Consider the following 19,613-nt stretch of genomic DNA (forward strand, 5'->3'; position numbering starts at 1 on the left):
GGATGTCCGCTGAGGTGAGGCGTCTGGGTGGCGGGGCTCGCCGAGGACCATCTGGCTAAGCTGAAGACAGAGCTTTTGTGAGGGAAAGGCCTGCTTGGCAGGAGCTCTGGAGGGTGATACTGCCGTGGAGTGCGCCGGGCCGCTGGCGTCGGGTGGTGTAGGCGAGGAGGCGGATGGCTGTATGGTGGACACCGCTCAAGAGAACTGGGCATTAGGGGAGAGATGGGGGCTGAGGTGGTGGCTGAGGAGGAGGCAGGTGAAGGAATTGGGGGAGCAGAAGTAGGAGGGGCAGGTGCTGCCACAACAAGCCTGATTTTGACCCCAGGAGAAGCAGGAAAAGAACGGGCCGGCGTGGCCGGGGCGTGTGTCGCTGGCTTGCCAGCCTCTGCTGGAGGAACTGGAAGCCCTCCAGTTAGATATGCAGCCCGTGAATAACCAAGCCACCAGGGCCTATGCCCGGCTGAAGCAGAAGATGCAGCAGAGGCGCAGGGTTCTCCTGGAGCACAGGAGGAGCATCATCCAGGATATCCCAGGCTTCTGGGCCAAGGTCGTATCCTTTTGAGTTTTCTTCTTTCTTTTTAAAAGATTTGTTTCTTTTTTGAAAGGGAAGTTTGTGAGAAAGAGACCGAGGGAGAGGGAGGGAGAGAGAATGAGGCATGGAGACCGTGCTAGGGAAAGAGAAGTCTTCCATGCTCAGGTTCCCTCCCCCAGTGGAAGTGACGGCCCACAGCTGAGCCGAACTGAAGCCTGCAGCAAGGAGCTTCTTCTGGAACACACAGGTGCAGGGGTCAAGCACTGGAGCCACTTCCACAGCTTTCCCTGCCCACAGCAGGGAGCTGGGACAGAGGACAAGCAGCCTGGTCCTTCTGGGGCCTTTATGGGTGACTGGCGCTGCATTTCCTGCCAGCCCACAGAGCTGCCCTGAGCTTTCCCTCTTTGTGCCTGTAGGGTTTTGTGCTTGTGCATGCTGTGTTTTGGAGATCTACCAAATGAACAACCAGCAGTTGGAAGGAATATGGTTGGTCCACACTCCTGTAAAACTGCCCTAGAGAATGGTAGGGACATTCTGACCCTAAACATGACCTGTGACTGGGATGGTAAGAGGAGTTCTATACCAGAAACACAGTGAGCCTGAGGGAGTCGTCACCCAAAAGGTGTCAATTGGAAGCACAGTCTTTCTTGTGATGGAGGCTTCTAGAAAGAGGGTTGATTTACCCTCCTAGAGAGTCAGAACCAGCTGTCTGACTCAGCGGGGAGGTGGGATCTAAAAGGATTCTTGAGGTTGGGTCTCACGGCAAACTGCAGAATTGTGCTCCCCGGCAGCTGAGGAATGGGATCTGAATGTTGAGCTGATGCAGGTCAGTTCTCCTGCCAGATCACCAATAAGATCACACAGATCACCAACTTGTGTTGTCCCATAGTATGTGGTGACAGTGTAGCCTTAGCACACCAATACCAGGGCTGTCACCATGCCGAGGAAAGGGCCACTCTGGAGTCCACAAACTTAGAGGTTAACCAGTACCATGTTACACTCACCTGGGGAAATGTGCTGAAAGGGAGCCTAGGGTGAGGATGTGTACTCTGCATGGTCTCTCAGTGGCATTTTCTACATACTTTTTCCCTCATCTCTGGCTCTCCTCTACCCAAATGCACACACACAAGCACTCTTTATCATCTGAAGGTTCCTTGACAAAGCAGTTTGTGAACCACCCTCAGATGTCAGCCATGGTCCGCGACAAGGATGAAGACTTGCTTAGCTACATGGTCAATTTGCAGGTAAGTCCCTGTGAGGTCTGGTGGTGTTTTGGGCAGGGTGGCATAAGAAACAGAAGTCTTTTTGCAAGTGGCCGGGTAAGTTTGCCTTCTCCACTTTATCCTGGCAGGTGGAGGAAGTCAAGCACCCCAATAATTGCTGCAAGATCAAGATGTACTTTCAGATCAACCCCTACTTCTGTAATAAGTTGATTGAAAAGGAATATCTTAGAGATGTCAAGGGTGAGAAGTTTCTCAGACTGAATTGGGAGGAGGTGTGTAGGTCATTGCTGCCATCCTATTCCACATCCTTTTCTTCCTGTAGGATATATAGCATATCATTCCACTACAGTTAAGTGGCATCGGACTTATAAACACGAGGCCCAAAGCCGCAGGCAGTACAGCAGCACTCTGAGCATCTTCAACTGGTTTTTGGACCACAACTTTGTAGGATCAAACAGGATTGCTGAGGTGGGCCTCACTGGGAAAGGTCAAAAGTGAACTCCTTGGGTTCTTCAGCCTGAGGTGAATGGGGTGATGTGGGCAGTGAGCTGACCTGCCCCTCTTTGCTGCCAGATCATCTGCAAGGATATGTGGCTCAACCCTGTGGCCTACTACCCTAGGGAGGAGACACCTAGACAGGAAACGGAGAATGCGGGTGAGCAGCCCAGCTGTTCAGTTGAAGGTACTGTTTTCTGGGATCCAATCACACATCTCCCAAAGGCTCTCAGTCAGTCATTGAAGCTCAGAGGGAGAAGGGGATTGCTCAAGCTCAGTCCATCCTGGGTGTCAGTATCAACCAGGGACACTAGGGAAATGCGGTTAAAAATTGTAAGGATGGGTCGGTCATGCACACAATCTGAAGCATGGAGAATGTCCCACCCAGAAGCCTTTCAGAATCAGTTGCTGCACTCCATCACTTGCAGGTCAACTCTCCCTCAGCCTTTTCTTTTGATTTTTTTAAAGATTTTATTTAATGAATGCATTTTTCATCAGTGCAACTTTAGGAATATAATAGTTTTTCCCCCACGCCCACCTCCCTGCCTCTCCCTCTCCCATCCCCTTCTGCATTACGGTTCATTTTTAGTTTGAATTTATTTACAGAGGACCAACTCCATGGTAAGCACAGATTTCAACAGTTTGCACCCACATGCACACACAGTGGGTAGAGTACAGTTTGAGAACAAGATTTGCAGTTGATTCTCATAGTACAGCCCATTAAGGATGGAGATCTTACACGGGGAGGAAGAGCACAGTGACTTCTGTTGTTCCTTTAACAATTAGCACTCTTATTTATGATGTCAGCGATCACCCAAAGATCTTGCCATAGGCTGCCAAGGCTGTGGAAGCCTTTTGTGACCAGACCCCATCGGTATTTGGACACAGCCATAAGCAGAGTGGATGTTCTCTCCTCCCTTCAGAGAAGTGTACGTGCCTCTTTGATGGCCCTTTCTTTCCACCGGGGTCTCACAGAGATTCTCCGTGTAGGATATTTTTTTTTTGCCACAGAGTCTTAGCTTTCCATGCCTGAAATGCTCTCACAGTCCTTTCTGAGGTCGGAGTGTTACTTACGGCAAAAGTCATTCTAGGAGTCTGCTTTGTGGACTGCTTCCCATAATGGACTTTCCTTCCTTTTTAATTCTGTCTATTAATATTACAAGGCACTGGATGACCCTCAACTTTATAATTACCCAGTTATATCTGGCCTCACCATAGATTACTTGTTCACTGTTTCCGCACATGTATATGTATGTTTGTATGATGACATCTTGCCAAGTTACTGTTTTGAAAATATGTGTCTTGTGTAGTCGTCTTGTACCATGCCAGTCTGTGGATACCAGCAAAGACATTGCAGTGAGGGGAAAATAGTTTTTGACACTTTTTGGGAGGAATGTGGATAGGTGGCACATGAGGGAAATGAGTATTCCAATGCAGAGCTTTGATAATTTGTAAGGACTTTGGTGTTGTTCAGAGAAAGTGCATCTGTGTGTATTTGTGTCTTTCAGGATGCCCTGAGATATAGAAGTCACTGCAATGGCAATGTGTTCTTTTGAAAACCTTCATCCAGGAGAATTCATAAACTGATCCTAAAACATAAGAAAGAAGATTCAGATTTGATGGTGATAAATTGGCACTTTGGATCAACACCCACCGCAAGAAAAATCCGGAGGGAGCAATAAACAGGATAATGTGTGTATGTCTGCGTGTCATTCTTCATGCTCCCAACAGGGAGAAGAGAAAAGGTGTAGTCCATGTGTGGTTTCTGATTTTTCTCTCTGGGACATCCTAATCTGTTCAGTGACAGGATTGATGTGACAGGTGAGAGAGTTAGAAATCTATATTGTAATACTCTGTAATGTTTCTTGCAAGAATTCATCCTTCAGACCAGGGGCACATCAGAGGAAGTATGGCAAAGGGAGCCAGTGACCATCGATGCCATTGATTTCTCCCAAGCTGAGTGAGGGCAGTTTCACAAAGATCCAGGTGAACTAACGCCAAACAACAGAGCTCCGTGTGTTCAGAAAATGTTCCTCACAGAGCGTCTCATGTGTCAGAGACAGTACAGGAACATAGGCTGTTGGAAGCCTCTTTAGATAGTTTCCCCACTGAAACAAATGTACTCCTTACGTAGGTGAATGAAGAATTCATTCCTGGGAGAAGGACACGTTATGATTGAGGCACAGAAGATACCTGAAGGGTTGGGAACAAGCATACATAGTTTGTGAAAAGGTAGTAGAATACAACTTTGAATGGGACAAAGGGGTCTTTATTAAATGGTAACCTGTTGGGAAAACACTGTAAAATTCTAGTTGTGTGTCTTCATCAGTGTCAGTGCCTGTGTTGTTGAGGACAGAACATAGTTTGGAAAAAGTAGGCAGAAGTGCAGGGACCTGAGACGTGCAGCTGCTAAGTTTCCAGCTACCACCCTATATGCACTTTACAGCTGTGCACATAGAGCATCCCAGAGGCAGTCACTTTGGCTCTTACTTCTGTTGTCTAGTTGAGTTAAGCTTTGGCTGTGAGTATATATCCAGAGGACCAATGCAGAAAACAACTCACACAATGTATGTTCACTTCTTTGTAGTGTGTGTTTCAGTAACAATGTCTTCTCTTTGGGGAGTGGCAGGACCCCCATCACTACTTCAGGTCCTTCCTACGGCCATGGGTTTGTCATCCTATGTGTTTAGGCTACTGTGAAGGGAAAGACTTGGGGCTTGCATAGAGGTGTTAAAAGGAGCTTAGAGAAGAGATGTTCAAGCCTCACCAGCACCTGCTCTGTGGCCCCCTCCAGTGTTCTTTCTGTGGTGGGGAGCAGTTCCATCTAACACACACCATCTGACTAACCAGTGGACAGGTAAAGGATTAGACTGTGTCACACAGCCAAAGGGAGTTGATGGTGTGTTGCACACGTCATTCTTTTCTTTCTTCCTATAAAAGGGTTCCAACTGGAACTTCCTCATCGGTGTTGTAGAAAACCTTTGTTTGATTTCCATTTGCTTTACACACTTTCTTCCTGTAAATTTTACTTGGGGCGCATGTGTATCCTTTCTGTGCAGGAAATCTTAAATTTCTTCAAGGAAGCATTTAAATGGCCCTTGTTTTCTTTCCGATTATAAGCAAATAGGCCCTTATTTCTTTAGGTTTGGTTAATGATCCATTTAATTCAAGATAATTATTAATAGGTTAAAAATTTACATCTGGGGGCTGGTGCCATGGCGCAGCAGGTTAACGCCCTGGCCTGAAGCACTGGCATCCCATATGAGTGCCGGTTCTAGTCCCGGGACTTGTGCCACTTGTGCAGTGCCAACATCCCATATGCTTGCCAGTTTGAGTCCCAGGTGGTCCATTTCTAATCCAGCTTCGTGGGAATGCAGGGAAGGGTGACCCAAGTTGCCATGCACACATGTGGGAGACTTGGAAGAAGCTCCATGTTCTGGTGTATGGTCTGGCACACTCCAGCCATATTAGCCATTTAGGCAGTGAACAAACAGATGGGAGTTTCTCTCTCTCTGTCTCTCTCTCTCTCTTTGTCTCTCTCTCATCTCTTTGTGCGTGCATCTCTCTCATCTCTTTGTGCGTGCATCTGTGAGTGTGTGTTTAGCACCTCAAGCTACAACTTAATGCCTATTGATGCATATCACTCTGTTTGTCTCTCGACACCTAACTTCCGAAAACCCCATCCCACTGTCAGTTAATTACTGTGAATTCATATCCTTGCAGGATGTATCCCTCCAATATAATGAATGAACACTGGTTGTAGCCACTCTGTAGAAAGTGACAGAACACACTGGGGCTTCAGCAGGATTTCTAGCAAGTCTTTAATACTCCAAATCGGTTGCCCTCCAAGTCTTTCTGCTAGAGTACAGGGCTCACTTACAAGACTCTGCTTGTAATTCCAGAAGTGGGATTGTGGCTGTCTCAGAAGTAAGATTCATTGCTGATATGCTTACCTCTTAATAGCTATTTAGTTATATAAACACATGGCAGAAGCCTTGAAATGGGAGGATTTCCTTTTTTGCCTTTTTTGGAGTATTGTAACTTCCCTGAGTAGCGTGCTTACCTGTAACCTCAATGGGCTATAATCTCAGTGGGTGAAGAGGGTCCACAGTGTAAGGATCTAGTACTTTCCTATGTATACTACTTCCTAGGCTGAGGTGCTAATGGGACAATAGTGAGGTGCTGTTACCTATCCAATAATTTGATTCATTATTTAACATCCATCATTATCTCAGACTGAAAGTTCCATGTTGTATTCCTATATCCTAATGCCTGGTACATATCAAGAGCATTATTTGTTAAGGAGGGAGTTAGTGACCCATAAGTTCATGAAACCAGATGACCTGCTCACCACTGGGAACTCCCTACTTAGTATAGACTGCAAGGTCTCTCCTTACCCTACACCAACAACAGCCCTGGTAATTGATTTGGCAAGGGTCAAGGGATTCAAACAACCCTGGAATCATCAAACTTTTAGTGTGGCATCCTTTGGGAATACTTGAAGGAATTTACATTCCTGACATTGTAGTGGGGAATCTGATGGATCTGTACAGACAGGACTTTTCTCCTACTTGGGCCCTGATTCCTATCTTCCAATGAGTATTGGATTTGCAAAGGGAATGCATGTATCTAGAAACTTTGCAGAGCCAGTGACACAGCTGACAGTTCCGCCCATGAAATCTGTTAAGGTGTGGAGGTCAGTGGCCTGGTATTTGGTAGCACTTATGTGTGTCATTTTAGAAAAAGATGCCTATCATTTCTTCTTGATTCCTGGATTGATGTAAATGAGAAGCTAAAAGTCCTGAAGTCAACAGCAACTGCCTGGGGGAATGGATTTGTTAAGACAGAGACACATGGCTTAAGAGATGTGTATCGGAATAAGATCAAAGTCAGCGAACTCTAAAGGCTTCCATAGCCCTGGCAACTCATGACTAGAGCCTAGGGAGATTACTGACGCCATGAACAGGAGTGTCAAATTGTTAACTCAGCAACAGGAGTCACTGTGTACTTACATCCCATGTGGGATCTGTCCTTAATGGGCTGTCCAATGTGCAGTGATGCTATAACTAGTACTGAAACAGTATTTTTACACTTTGTGTTTCTGTGTGGGTACAAACTGATGAGATCTTTACTAATTATATACTGAATTGATCTTCTGTATATAAAGATAATTGGAAATGGAAAAAAAAAACCCTGGTGTTAAATTGGAAATGGCATAGAAAATTAATTTTTTAAAAAAATATTATGTAGGATCTCTGTTTTTAATGTGCTGTACACTGTGATTTAATGCTATAACTAGTACTCCAACAGTATTTTTTCTCACTTTGTGTTGCTATATGGGGGCAAACTGCTGAAATCTTTACCTAATATATACTAAACTGATCTTCTGTATATAAAGAGAATTAAAAATGAATCTTGATGTGAATGGAAGGGGAGAGGGAGCGGGAAAGGGGATGGTTGCAGGTGGGAGGGAAATTATGGGAGGGGGGAAGCCATTGTAACCCATAAGCTGTAATTTGGAAATTTATATTCATTAAATAAAAGCTTAATAAATGAAAAAAAATAAATTAAAAAAAAGAAAAGAAAGAAATTTTCATCCCCTCCCCCCAAAAAAGAGATGTGTAAGGAAAAGGAAGATTTAATTTTTTGTTAATACAGCTCATGAAGCCACACTAAGCCACCTATTTAGAGAAAAGCCATGTACATATAGCCGAGACCCTCCTCAGAAGACACCAGAGAATGGTGTTCTGACACTAAAATTTTCTATACAAGTGGAAGAAACCCCGAACCAAACAGACACATGGATCCTACGGATCTGCTGAGAAAACAATTAGAAAGAAAGATTTTGCATGTATTCCACAAACAACACAGTACAGGAATATCTGCCTTCACCCTTCATTTCACACAGAAAATATAAATTAATGACTATGAACAAATGAAGCAAGAAATGACTGCATTTATAACAATGTTTCTTATTTCAGGTACCTGTTTGCTAACAAAAACATACTTGTTATTTTATTGAAAGTGAACACAGCAGAGATTATATGGTGGCCAAGGCAGTAGCAAAAATATTCCAATCAAAAAATAAATAAATAATAACAACAACAAAACACAAGAAAATTCACAAAATTACCTTCAACTTTAAGGTAAAATATTGGAAACAAGTGAAGTGGCTGTATATCATATCAACCCTTGGGATACAGCAAAAGCATTCTTAATTGGAACGTTTGTAGCATTCGCTGCTAATGAGTAAAAAACTGGAAAAATACTAAATAAGGGAGCAACAAATGCAGCCCAAAGACCTAGAAAGACAACCACAAACCAAACCCAAAGTTAGTAAAAGGAAAAACATATTTTAAATTAGCGAAGAAATCAACTACATTGAAACATGAAGTCGGTCTTTCTCTCTCAGCTTCCTGGTTCTCCATGCTCCATCATCCTTTGGCCTCGCCAGATGGCTGAACCAGTGGGTTCAACTGGATCTTGGGTAGTGAACCACCAAAACTAAGAGAGGAGCTTCTTGATGCTACATGAAGTAGCAGACTGTGGCTGATGTTCATGGAGAGAAATTATTCATGAACTTTGTAAACACACGTGTCTTAGTCCCCAATGGCCAAGATGGCAGAATAGGGAGGGAGCACACTGGTAATATGAGAAAAGATAGTTTAGAATAAGTGGAGATACTGTAGTTTCAGGGAGGAGTTAGGGAAAAAAACTGCAGAGGAAACACTTCCGGAACTAGTAGGACACGGTGAACCTACATGCAGGGCACAGGCACCCACAGCTCGGGACCCCAGCTGCTGAGTCTATGTACCAGCCCTGGGAAGGGAGGTGACACGAAACCTCAGTAGCCTGATACACTGGCGGGGAGCAGCAGGAAGAGCCTAGATGGAACAAGGCTTGAAGCCCCATGAGGCAAAGTTCACCAGGCTAACTAGAGGAGAAAAAATATAAAAATAAAAAAATAATCAAAAGGAACTGGTACAGACATGATTCTCTCTCTTCACTCACCTTACAAAGGTGAGCAAGGCAAAGAGCAGGTGCCATTTTGGACATACGTGTAAGCTATGTCAACTCAGGGCTGTGCCCGCCCTCAACCACGCAGAAAAACCTGACTCTGGTGGGGAGAAATAACAGGAGGTTAAGACCGAGTGAATGCATTGAGATTATGAACTGACACTGAAAAAAAATTGAGGGTGTGTATGAGAACTCACGGAGTGCCTGAGACGTGAGTACTCTCAGGAGAAGCCACAAACTTGGAAACCTTGGGAACCCGGTGGGAGATTGCAGGGGAATTTGAGTTTACACTGAGGACTGCACAGATCCTTTGTGTGGTCCTTGGGACAGAGCAAATGAATATCATACCCACAGGCGCCAGGTGCCAGAGGAGTTCCTGAAGGCATGGAGAGAGAGAAAGGATTAGAAGGACTTTTTAGCGAGATACTAGCAGAAAACTTCCAGGGTTTGGAGAAGGACAGAGACATCCTAGTACAGGAAGCTCATAGAAGCCCTAAGAAACATGACCAAAAGAGATCCTCACCACAACACGTTGTAATCAAACTCAGTGAAACATAAAGAAAAGATTCTAAAATGTGCCAGAAAGAAATGTCAGATTGCTCTCAGAGGATCTCCAATTAGACTCACAGGAGACTTCTCATCAGAAACCCTACATGCTAGGAGGGAATGGCAAGATGCAGCCCAGATACTAAGAGAGAAAAACTGCCAGCCCAGAATATTATATCTGCGGAGCTCTCACTTGTGAATGAAGGTGAAATTAAGACCTTTCATAGCAAACAGACATTGAAAGAATTTGTCACCACATGTCCAGCCCTGCAAAAATGCTTAAAGATGTGTTAGACACAGAAACACAGAAACACGACCATCATTATGAAAGAAGGTAAAGGAAGGAAAACTCACAGTAAAAATCACAGGAAATTCAGAGCATATATTAGAATAACTTTTGGGAAAATGGCAGGGCAAAGTTACTACTTATGAATAGTCACACAGAACGTTAATGGCCTCAACTCTCCAGTTAAAAGACACAGATTGGCTGTATGGATTAAAAAACAAAACCCATCTATTGCTGCTTATAAGGAACACATTTTTCCAACACTGATGCATGCATACTTAAAGTGAAAGGTTGGATGAAGTTATTACATGCCAACAGAAACAAAAAAAAGCATGTGTAGCCATCTTAATATCAGACAAAATAAACTTTAACACAAAACTGTTAAGAGAGACAAAGAGGGACACTATATAATGATTAAGGGTTCAATTCAAGAGGAAGATGTAACTATTATAAATATATATGCACCTAATTACAAGGTGCCGGTTTATTTAAAAGATATGTTAAGGGATTGTTGCTTATAGTGTCCATTTCACCTAACAGGTTTCCTCTTTGGCGCTCAGTTGTCATCGATCAGGGAAAACAAATGATATTTTTCTCTTTGGGACTGGCTTAATTCACTCAGCATGATGTTTTCCAGATTGCTCCATCTTGTTGCAAATGACTGGGTTTCATTGTTTCTTACTGCTGTATAGTATTCTATGGAGTACATGTCCCATAATTTCTTTATCCATTCTACTGTTGATGGGCATTTGGGTTGGTTCCAGGTCTTAGCTATTGTGAATTGATTAAACGGAGACTTAGACTCTTAGACTCTGATATAGTATTGGGGGACTTCGATACCCCACTCTCAGAAACAGACAGATCAACCGGACAGAAGAACAACAAGGAAACAGCAGATTTAATCGCTGCCATAGCCCAAATGGATGTAACAGATATCTACAGAACTTTCAATCATACTTCTTAGCAGTGGTTGGCTAGGTAGGTGATCTTAATGAATAAATCAGAGATGAAATAGGTGTTAAAAGGATACTATGTAGGGGGCGGAGCCATGATGGTGGAATAGTGAGGGCATGCACTGATAGTCCGGGAAAAGATAGTTTAATAAAAGTGGAGTTACTGTAGTATCAGGGAAAGGCTCAGGAAAAAAATTGAGGAAATTCTTCTGGATCTAGTGGATGTGACATGCAGGACCTCTGAGGAGAGCAAGGATGCACATGGCTCGGAAACCCAGGCGCAGATCTGTGCACCAGCGCTGGAAGAGGAGATGAGGCAAAAACCTCGGTAGCCCAAGACATTGGAGGGGAAAGAGCAGAGAGAGCCTAGAGGGAACGATGCTTGAAGCCCCGCTGGGGAAAGTTCCCCAGGTTGACTGGAGGAGAGAAAAAATGAATAAATAAGGGGAACCAGCATGGACACGAGCCTCTCTCTCCAAACACCTTACAAAGCCGAGCAAGACAGAGAGCAGGCACCACTTGGACATATGCAAAGCAGTGCCCGCTTTCAGCCAAGCAGAAAAACCTGACTCTGGTGGGGAGAAATAATAGGAGGTAAGGACCTAGTGAAGGTATGGAGCTAATGAACTGAGACTGAAACTCTGAGGGTGGGTGAGAGAACTCACGAAGTACACAACCTCAGAAACCTTGGCAACCTGGTGGGAGACTGCAGAGAAATTTGCGACCACACTGAGGGCTGCATAGACCCTTTGTGTGGTCCCTAGGGTAGAGCAGATGAATACCAACAGGAGCCAGATTTCATACATCGACTACCCTCAATTCCACTCAGCTGTGTGGAATTACTTCCCTTGTGAGGAAAAAAAATGAGAGAGAGAGAGAGAGTCGAGTGAGCGAGAGAGAGAGAGAGAGAGAGAGCAACCTGGGTGAGTCACCTTTGTCACACCCATAGCACTGAAGAACCAAACAGAGCTCTCTGGCCACACCCATCACAGCCTCCAAGGATCCATCAAAAGCAGACAGTCCACTTAATCTAGAGTCACAGTATAATGAGAAAAACCACTACAGCAAAGAAATCAAAGAATATCTCCACAATGCCAAACAACAAACACAGAAACCAAGGAAAAAGAATGAGGAAGACATTGTGACACCCCCAAATGAACAAGACACCCCAATGCAAGATTATGAAGATGATGAGATAGAAGAAATGCAAGAAAAGGATCTCAAAAAATTAATATGAACATTGAGAATTTCTCAAAAATAAATGCTTTAACTACAGAAATCCTTACTGGACAGGATAGAAAATCTCTAGTGCAAAAATGAAATATTAAGGAGGAAACAAAATGAAATGAAGCAACTAGTAGACATGAAATGGTGATAGTGAAGAGAAATCATAATGAAATAAAGAATTCAAGAGATCAAATGACAAACACATTAGAGAGTTTTAAAAAACAGAATCAGTGAAGCAGAAGAGAGAATATCAGATTTAGACAGGGGACAGGAAAGTAGAGAGTCAAACTAAGAAAAGAAGAGGAAATTAGAGATCTAAAAAATATTTTCGGGAATCTACAGGATACTATTAAAAAAAACATTCAGGTTCCTGAAGGCACGAAGCGGGTGAAAGGATAGAAGGCCTTTCTAGTGAGATGATACTAGCAGAAAATTTCCCAGGTTTGGAGATGGACAGAGACATCCTAGTACAGGAAACTCATAGAACCCCTAATAAACATGACACAAAGAGATCCTCACCATGATTTCAACAGTTTGCACCACATAAAAACACAAAGAGAAAAATACTGTTTGAGTACGAGTTATAGCATTAAATCACAATGTACAACTAATTGAGAACAGAGATCCTACATGAGGAGTAAGTGCACAGTGACTCTTGTTGTTGACTTAACAAATTGACACTCTTGTTTATAGCATCAGTAATACCCTAGGCTCTTGTCATGAGTTACCAAGGCTGTGGAAGCCTCTTGAGTTCGCCGAATCTGATCATATGTAGACAAGGCCATAGTCAAAGTGGAAGTTCTCTACTCCCTTCAGAGACAGGTACCTCCTTCTTTGATGACCTGTTCTTTCCACTGGGAACTCACTCATGGAGATCTTTCATTTAGGTCTTTTTTTGACAGAGTGTCTTAGCTATCCAAGCCAGAAATACCCTCATGGACTTTTTAGCCAGATCCCAATGCCTTAAGAGTTGATTCTGAGACCAGAGTGCTATTTAGGACATCCACCATTCTATGAGTCTGCTGTGTAAACTGATTCCCAGGTTGGATCACTGTTTCCCTTTTTTATCTTTTATTTAATGAATATAGATTTCCAAACTACAACTTATGGATTACAATGGCTCCCGCCCCCAATAAATCCCTCCAACCGGCAACCCTCCCCTTTCCCGCTTTCTCTCCCCTGCCATTCACATCGAGATTCATTTTCAATTCTCTTTATATACAGAAAATCAGTTTAGTATATATAAAGATTTCAACAGTTTGCCCTCACATAGCAACACAAAGTGAAAAAAATACTGTTGGAGTACTGGGTATAGCATTAAATAATAGTATATTGCACATTAAAGACAGAGATCCTGCATGATATTTTTTATTAAAAATTGATTAATTTTCTATGTAGTTTCCAATTTAACACCAAGGTTTTGTTTTGTTTTTTTCATTTTCAATTATCTTTATATACAGGAGAACAATTCAGTGTATACTAAGTAAAGATTTCATCAGTTTGCACCCACACAGAAACATAAAGTGTAAAAATACTGTTTCAGTACTAGCTATATCATTACTTCACATTGGACAACACATTAAAGACAGATCCCACATGGGACATAAGTACACAGTGACTCTTGATGTTGATTTAAGAATTTAACACTCTTGTATATGGAGTCAGTAATCTCCATAGGCTCTAGTCAAGAGTTGCTGAGGCTATGGAAGCCTTTAGGGTTCACCGACTTCGATCTTCTTCTGACAGGGTCATGGTCAAAGTGGAAGTTCTCTCCTCCCTTTAGAGAAAGGTACCTCCTACCTTGATGGCCCCATTCTTTCCACTGGGATCACATTCGCTGAGATCCTTCATTTAGGCCTTCTTCTTTTTTTTCCAGAGTGTCTTGGCTTTCCATGCCTATAATACTCTCATAGGCTCTTCAGCCAGATCCAAATACCCTAATGGCTGATTCTGAGGCCGGAGTGCTATTTAGCACATCTGCCATTCTATGAGTCTGCTGTGTCTCCCCCTTCCCTTGTTGGATCATTCTCTCCCTTTTTGGTTTTATCAGTTAGTATTAGCAGACACTAGTCTTGTTTGTGTGATCCCTTTGACTCTTAGACCTATCAGTGACATCAATTGTGAACTGAAATAGATCACCTGGACTAGTGATATGGCATTGGTACATGCCAGCTTGATGGGTTTGTATTGGAATCCCCTGGCACGTTTCTAACTCCACCATTTGGGGCAAGTCCAATTGAGCATGTCCCCAATTGTACATCTCATCCCTCTCTTTTTCTCATTCTTATATTTAACCAGGATCACTTTCACTTAAGATTTAAATACCTAAGAATAATTGGGTGTTAATTTCAGAGTTCAACCGCTACTACTAGAACAAAAAATATTAAAATGGATAAAGTATTATATTGTACATCAATAGCCAGCACAAGAGCTGATTAAGTCACAGTTTCTCATAGTGTCCATTTCACTTCCACGGGTTTCCCCTTTGGTGCTCAGTTAGTTGTCACTGATCAGGGAAAACAAATGATATTTGTCTCTTTGGGACTGGCTTAATTCACTCAGCATGATGTTTTCCAGATTGCTCCATCTTATTGCAAATAACCAGGTGTCATTGTTTTTGACTGCTGTATAGTATTCTGTAGAGTACAAAGCCGGAGGCATCACAATACCAGATTTAAGAACATACTACAGGGCAGTAGTTATCAAAACAGCATGGTACTGGTACAGAAACCGATGGATAGACCAATGGAACAGAATAGAAACGCCGGAAATCAATCCAAACATCTACAGCCAACTCATATTTGATCAAGGATCTAAAACCAATCCCTGAAGTAAGGACAGTCTATTCAATAAATGGTGCTGGAAAAACTGGGTTTCCACATGCAGAAGCATGAAGCAAGATCCCTACCTTTCACCTTACAAAAAAATTCACTCAATTTGGATTAAAGACCTAAATATACGACCTGACACCATCAAGTTATTAGAGATGATTGGAGAAACGATGCAAGACATAGGCACAGGAAAAGACCTCTTAGAAAATACCCCAGGAGCACAGGCAGTCAAAGCCAAAATTAACTATTGGGATTTCTTCAAATTGAGAAGTTTCTGTACTTCAAATGAAATAGTGAGGAAAGTGAAGAGGCAACTGGCAGTTTGGGAAAAATATTTGCAAAATACGCTGCAGATAAAGGGGTGATAACCAGAATCTACAAAGAAATCAAAAGACTCCACAACATCAAAACAAACAACCCTCTTAAGAGATGGGCCAAGGACCTCAACAGACGTCTTTCCAAAGAGGAAATCCAAATGGCCAACAGACACATGAAAAAAATGTTCAAGATTACTAGCAATCAGGGAAATGCAAATCAAACCACAATGAGGTTTCACCTCACCCCGGTGAGAATGGCTCACATTCAGAAATCTACCAACAATAGATGCTGGAGAGGATGTGGGGAAAAGGGACACTAACCCACCGTTGGTGGGAATGCAAAGTGGTTAAGCCACTATGGAAGTCAGTCTGGAGATTCCATATATCATATGGAGATTCCATATATCATATGTTCTCCCTGATTGGTGACACTAACCAAGCACCAAAAAGGAAACCTGTTAAAGTGAAATGGACACTATGAGAAATGGTGACTTGATCAGCCCTTGCCCTGACTATTGATGAACAACTTAATATGTTATCCCTCTTAGTATTTATTTGTCTGTTCTACTTAGTACTATCGGTTTAATCCTGTAATTAATATACAATTATTCTTAAGTGTTGAAGCTTAACTGAAAAATAATCCCTGTTAAATATAAGAGTGGGAATAAGGGAAGAGATGTACAATTTGGGACATGCTCAAGCTGATTTACCCCAAATGGTAGAGGTAGAAGCATACCATAGGATTCCAATTCAATCTCATCAAGGTGGCAAGTACCAATGCCATTGCACTAGTCCATTTGATCAAGTTCTGCTCACAATTGATCATAATGATAGGACTAAGAATCAAAGGGATCACATAAACAACTAGTGCCTGAAAATACTAACCAATAGAATTTAAAAAAGGGAGACATGTCCCATAGTTCCTTTATCCAGTCTACTGTTGATGGGCATTTGTGTTGGTTCCAGATCTTATCTATTGTGAATTGAGCTGCAATAAACATTAATGTGGAGATGGATTTTTTGTTTGACAATTTAATGTCCTTTGGGTAAATTCCAAGGAGTGGGATGGCTGGGTTGTATGGTAGGGTTATGTTCAGGTTTCTAAGGAATCTCCAGACTGACTTCCATAGTGGCTTAACCACTTTGCATTCCCACCAACAGTGGGTTAGTGTCCGTTTTCCCCACATCTTCGCCAGCATTTGTAGTTGGTGGATTTCTAAATGTGAGCCATTCTCACCGGGGTGAGGTGAAACCTCATTGTGGTTTGATTTGCATTTCCCTGATTGCTAGTGATCCTGAACATTTTTTCATGTGTCTGTTGGCCATTTGGATTTCCTTTCTTGAAAATGTCTGTTGAGGTCCTTGGCCCATCTCTTAAGTGGGTTGTTTGTTTTGATGTTGTGGAGTCTTTTGATTTCTTTGTAGATTCTGATTATCACCCCTTTATCTCTAGCATATTTTGCAAATATTTTTCCCATGCTGTCGGTTGCCTCTTCACTTTCCTGACTGTTTCTTTTGCAGTACAGAAACTTCTCAATTTGAGGAAATCCCAATAGTTAATTTTGGCTTTGACTGCCTGCACCTCCAGGGTCTCTTCCAGGATGTCTCTCTCGGTGCTGATATCTTGCAGGGTTTCTCCAATGTTCTCTAATAATTTGACATTGCCAGGTCATAGATTTAGGTCTTTAATCTATGTTGAGTGGGTTTTTGTTTAAAGTGTAAGGAAGGGGTCTTGTTCATGCTTCTGCACGTGGAAATCCAGTTTTCCCAGCACAATTTATTGAATAGACTGTCCTTACTCCAGGGATTTGTTTTGGATCCTTGATCAAATATAAGTTGGCTGTAGATGTTTGGGTTGATTCTGGTGTTTCTATTCTGTTCCATTGATCTATCCACCTGTTTCTGTACTAGTACCATGCTGTTTTGATTACAACTACCCCGTAGTATGTCCTGAAATCTGGTTGTGATGCCTCCAGCTTTGTTTTTGTTGTACAGGATTGCTTTAGCTTCTCAAGATATCCTGCATCTCTATATGAATTTCAGCATCATTTTTTCTAGGTCTGAGAAGAATGTCTTTTGTAACTTCCTTGGTATCGCATTGAATCTGTTAATTGCTTTTGGGAGAATGGACATTTTGATGATGTTGATTCTTCCAATCCATGAGCATGGAAGATTTTTCCATTTTTGGTATCCTCTTCTATTTCTTTCTTTAAGGTTTTATGATTCTCCTCATAGCGATCTTTAACACCCTTGCTTAAGTTTATTCCAAGGTACTTGATTGTTTTTGTAGCTATTGTGAATGGGATTGATCTTAGAAGTTCTTTCTCATCCATGGCATTGCCTGTGTATACAAAGGCTGTTGATTTTTGTGCATTGATTTTATATCCTGCTACTTTGCTAAACTCTTCTATGTGTTCCAATTGTCTCTTGATAGAGTTCTTTGGATCCCCTAAATAAAGACTCATGTCTACTGCAAAGAGGAATAGTTTGACTTCTTCCTTCCCAATTTGCAACGATTTAATTTCTTTTTCTTGCCTGATGGCTCTGATCACACTTTCAGAAATATATTGAGTAGCACTGGTGAGAGTGGGCATCCTTGTCTGGTACCAGATCTCCCCTTTCAATTGGATGCTGGCTGTGTGTTTTTCATAAATTGCTTTGATTGTATTGAGGAATGTTCCTTCCATACCCATTTTGCTTAGGGTTTTAATCCTGAGGGTGTTGAATTTTATCAAATGCTTTCTCTGCGTCAATTGAGATAATCATATGATTTTTCTTCTGCAGTCTGTTAATGTGTTCTATCTCATTGATTGATTTGCTAACATTGAACAATCCCTGCATACCTGGGATAAATCACACTTGGTCTTGGTGTATGATTTTTCTTATTGTTGTTGTATTCTATTGGCAAGAATTTTAATGAGGATTTTTGTGTCTATGTTCATCAGGGATATTGGTCTGTAATTCTCTTTCAATTCTGCATCTTTCTCCAGCTTAGGGCTTAAGGTGATGCTGGCTTCATAGAAAAAATTTGGGAGGATTCCATCTTTTTTGATTATCCTTAATAGTTTGAGAAGAAATGGAGTTAATTCTTCTTTAAATGTCTGGTAGAATTCAGCAGTGAATCCATCTGGTCCTGTGCTTTTCTTTGTTTGGAGGGCCTTTATTACTGTTTCCATTTCTGACTCAGTTATGGGTCTGTTTGTGATTTCTATGTCTTCATGGTTCAGTTTAGCTGGGTTGCAAGTGTCCAGGAATTTATCTATTTCTGATAGGTTTCCCTGTTTGCTGGCATCTAAGTCTTTGTATTAATTTCTGATGATTCTTTTTTATTTCTGTGGTGTCTGATGTTACATTTCCTTTTTCATCTCTGATTTTATTGATTTGGGTCTTTTCTTAGTTAGTTGATTCTATGGTGTGTCGATTTTATTGATTTTTTTCAAAAAACCAGCTCTTCATATGGCTGATTTTTTTGTAATTTTTTTTGTTTCAATCCTGTTGATTTCTTCTCTGATTTTAATTATTTCTCTTCTCCTACAAGATTTAGGTCTGGTTTGCTGCAGATTTTCTAGATTCTTGAGATGAATTGAATGCTCATTTATTTGATGCCTTTCCAATTTCTTGACGTAGGCACCTATTGCTATAAACTTTCCTCTTAACACTGCTTTTGCCATATCCCATAAGTTTTGATATGTTGTGTTGTTATCCTCATTTACTTCCAGAAATTTTCTAATTTCTCTTTTGTTTCTTCTATGATCCAGTGTTCATTCAGGAGCACGTTGTTCAATCTCCATGTGTTTGCATATGCTCTAGGGATTCCTGAGTTGCTAATTTCCACCTTCATTCTGCTGTGGTCTGAGAAGCTGCATGGTATGATTCTAATTCTTTTGAATTTGCTGAGACGTGCATTATGGCCTAGTATGTGCTGAGAAGAATGTTAAATCTTTAGATGTAGGATTGAAAGTTTTGTAGATATCTTTTAGATCCAATTGGGCAACAGTGTTAATTAAATCTGCTGTTTCCTTGTTGATCTTCTGTCTGATTAATCTGTCTGTTTCTGAGAGTGGGGTATTGAAGTCCCCCAGTACAATCATATTGGAATCTAAGTCTCCATTTAATCCCTTAACGTATCTTTTAAATAAACCGGTGCCCTGTAATTAGGTGCATATTAAACCAGTGCCCTTTAATT

General features: G+C 41.8%; 1 protein-coding gene across 1 annotated transcript; it reads left to right on the plus strand.

Annotated features, from left to right (window-relative positions):
* The first annotated feature begins 222 nt into the window (after window positions 1-222).
* Window positions 223-11,384, plus strand: LOC133753996 (testis-specific Y-encoded protein 9-like). The gene is made up of 7 exons (XM_062184632.1): window positions 223-279; window positions 326-550; window positions 1,699-1,776; window positions 1,884-1,995; window positions 2,078-2,223; window positions 2,329-2,437; window positions 11,272-11,384. The coding sequence occupies exons 1-7, from the start codon at window positions 223-225 to the stop codon at window positions 11,382-11,384; spliced, it is 840 nt and encodes a 279-aa protein (XP_062040616.1).
* The last annotated feature ends 8,229 nt before the right edge of the window (window positions 11,385-19,613 follow it).

Source organism: Lepus europaeus, chromosome Y (assembly GCF_033115175.1).
Source record: "Lepus europaeus isolate LE1 chromosome Y, mLepTim1.pri, whole genome shotgun sequence".
Taxonomy (NCBI): Eukaryota; Metazoa; Chordata; class Mammalia; order Lagomorpha; family Leporidae; genus Lepus; species Lepus europaeus.

Excerpts from the sequence above, each read along its gene's own strand:
- LOC133753996 (XM_062184632.1), top strand. The coding sequence starts at position 223 with ATGGGGGCTGAGGTGGTGGCTGAGGAGGAGGCAGGTGAAGGAATTGGG. Across the intron at positions 551-1,698 it reads CAGGCTTCTGGGCCAAGGTC|TTTGTGAACCACCCTCAGAT; the intron begins GTATCCTTTTGA and ends TTGACAAAGCAG. Across the intron at positions 2,438-11,271 it reads GCCCAGCTGTTCAGTTGAAG|TGGATGTGACATGCAGGACC; the intron begins GTACTGTTTTCT and ends TTCTGGATCTAG.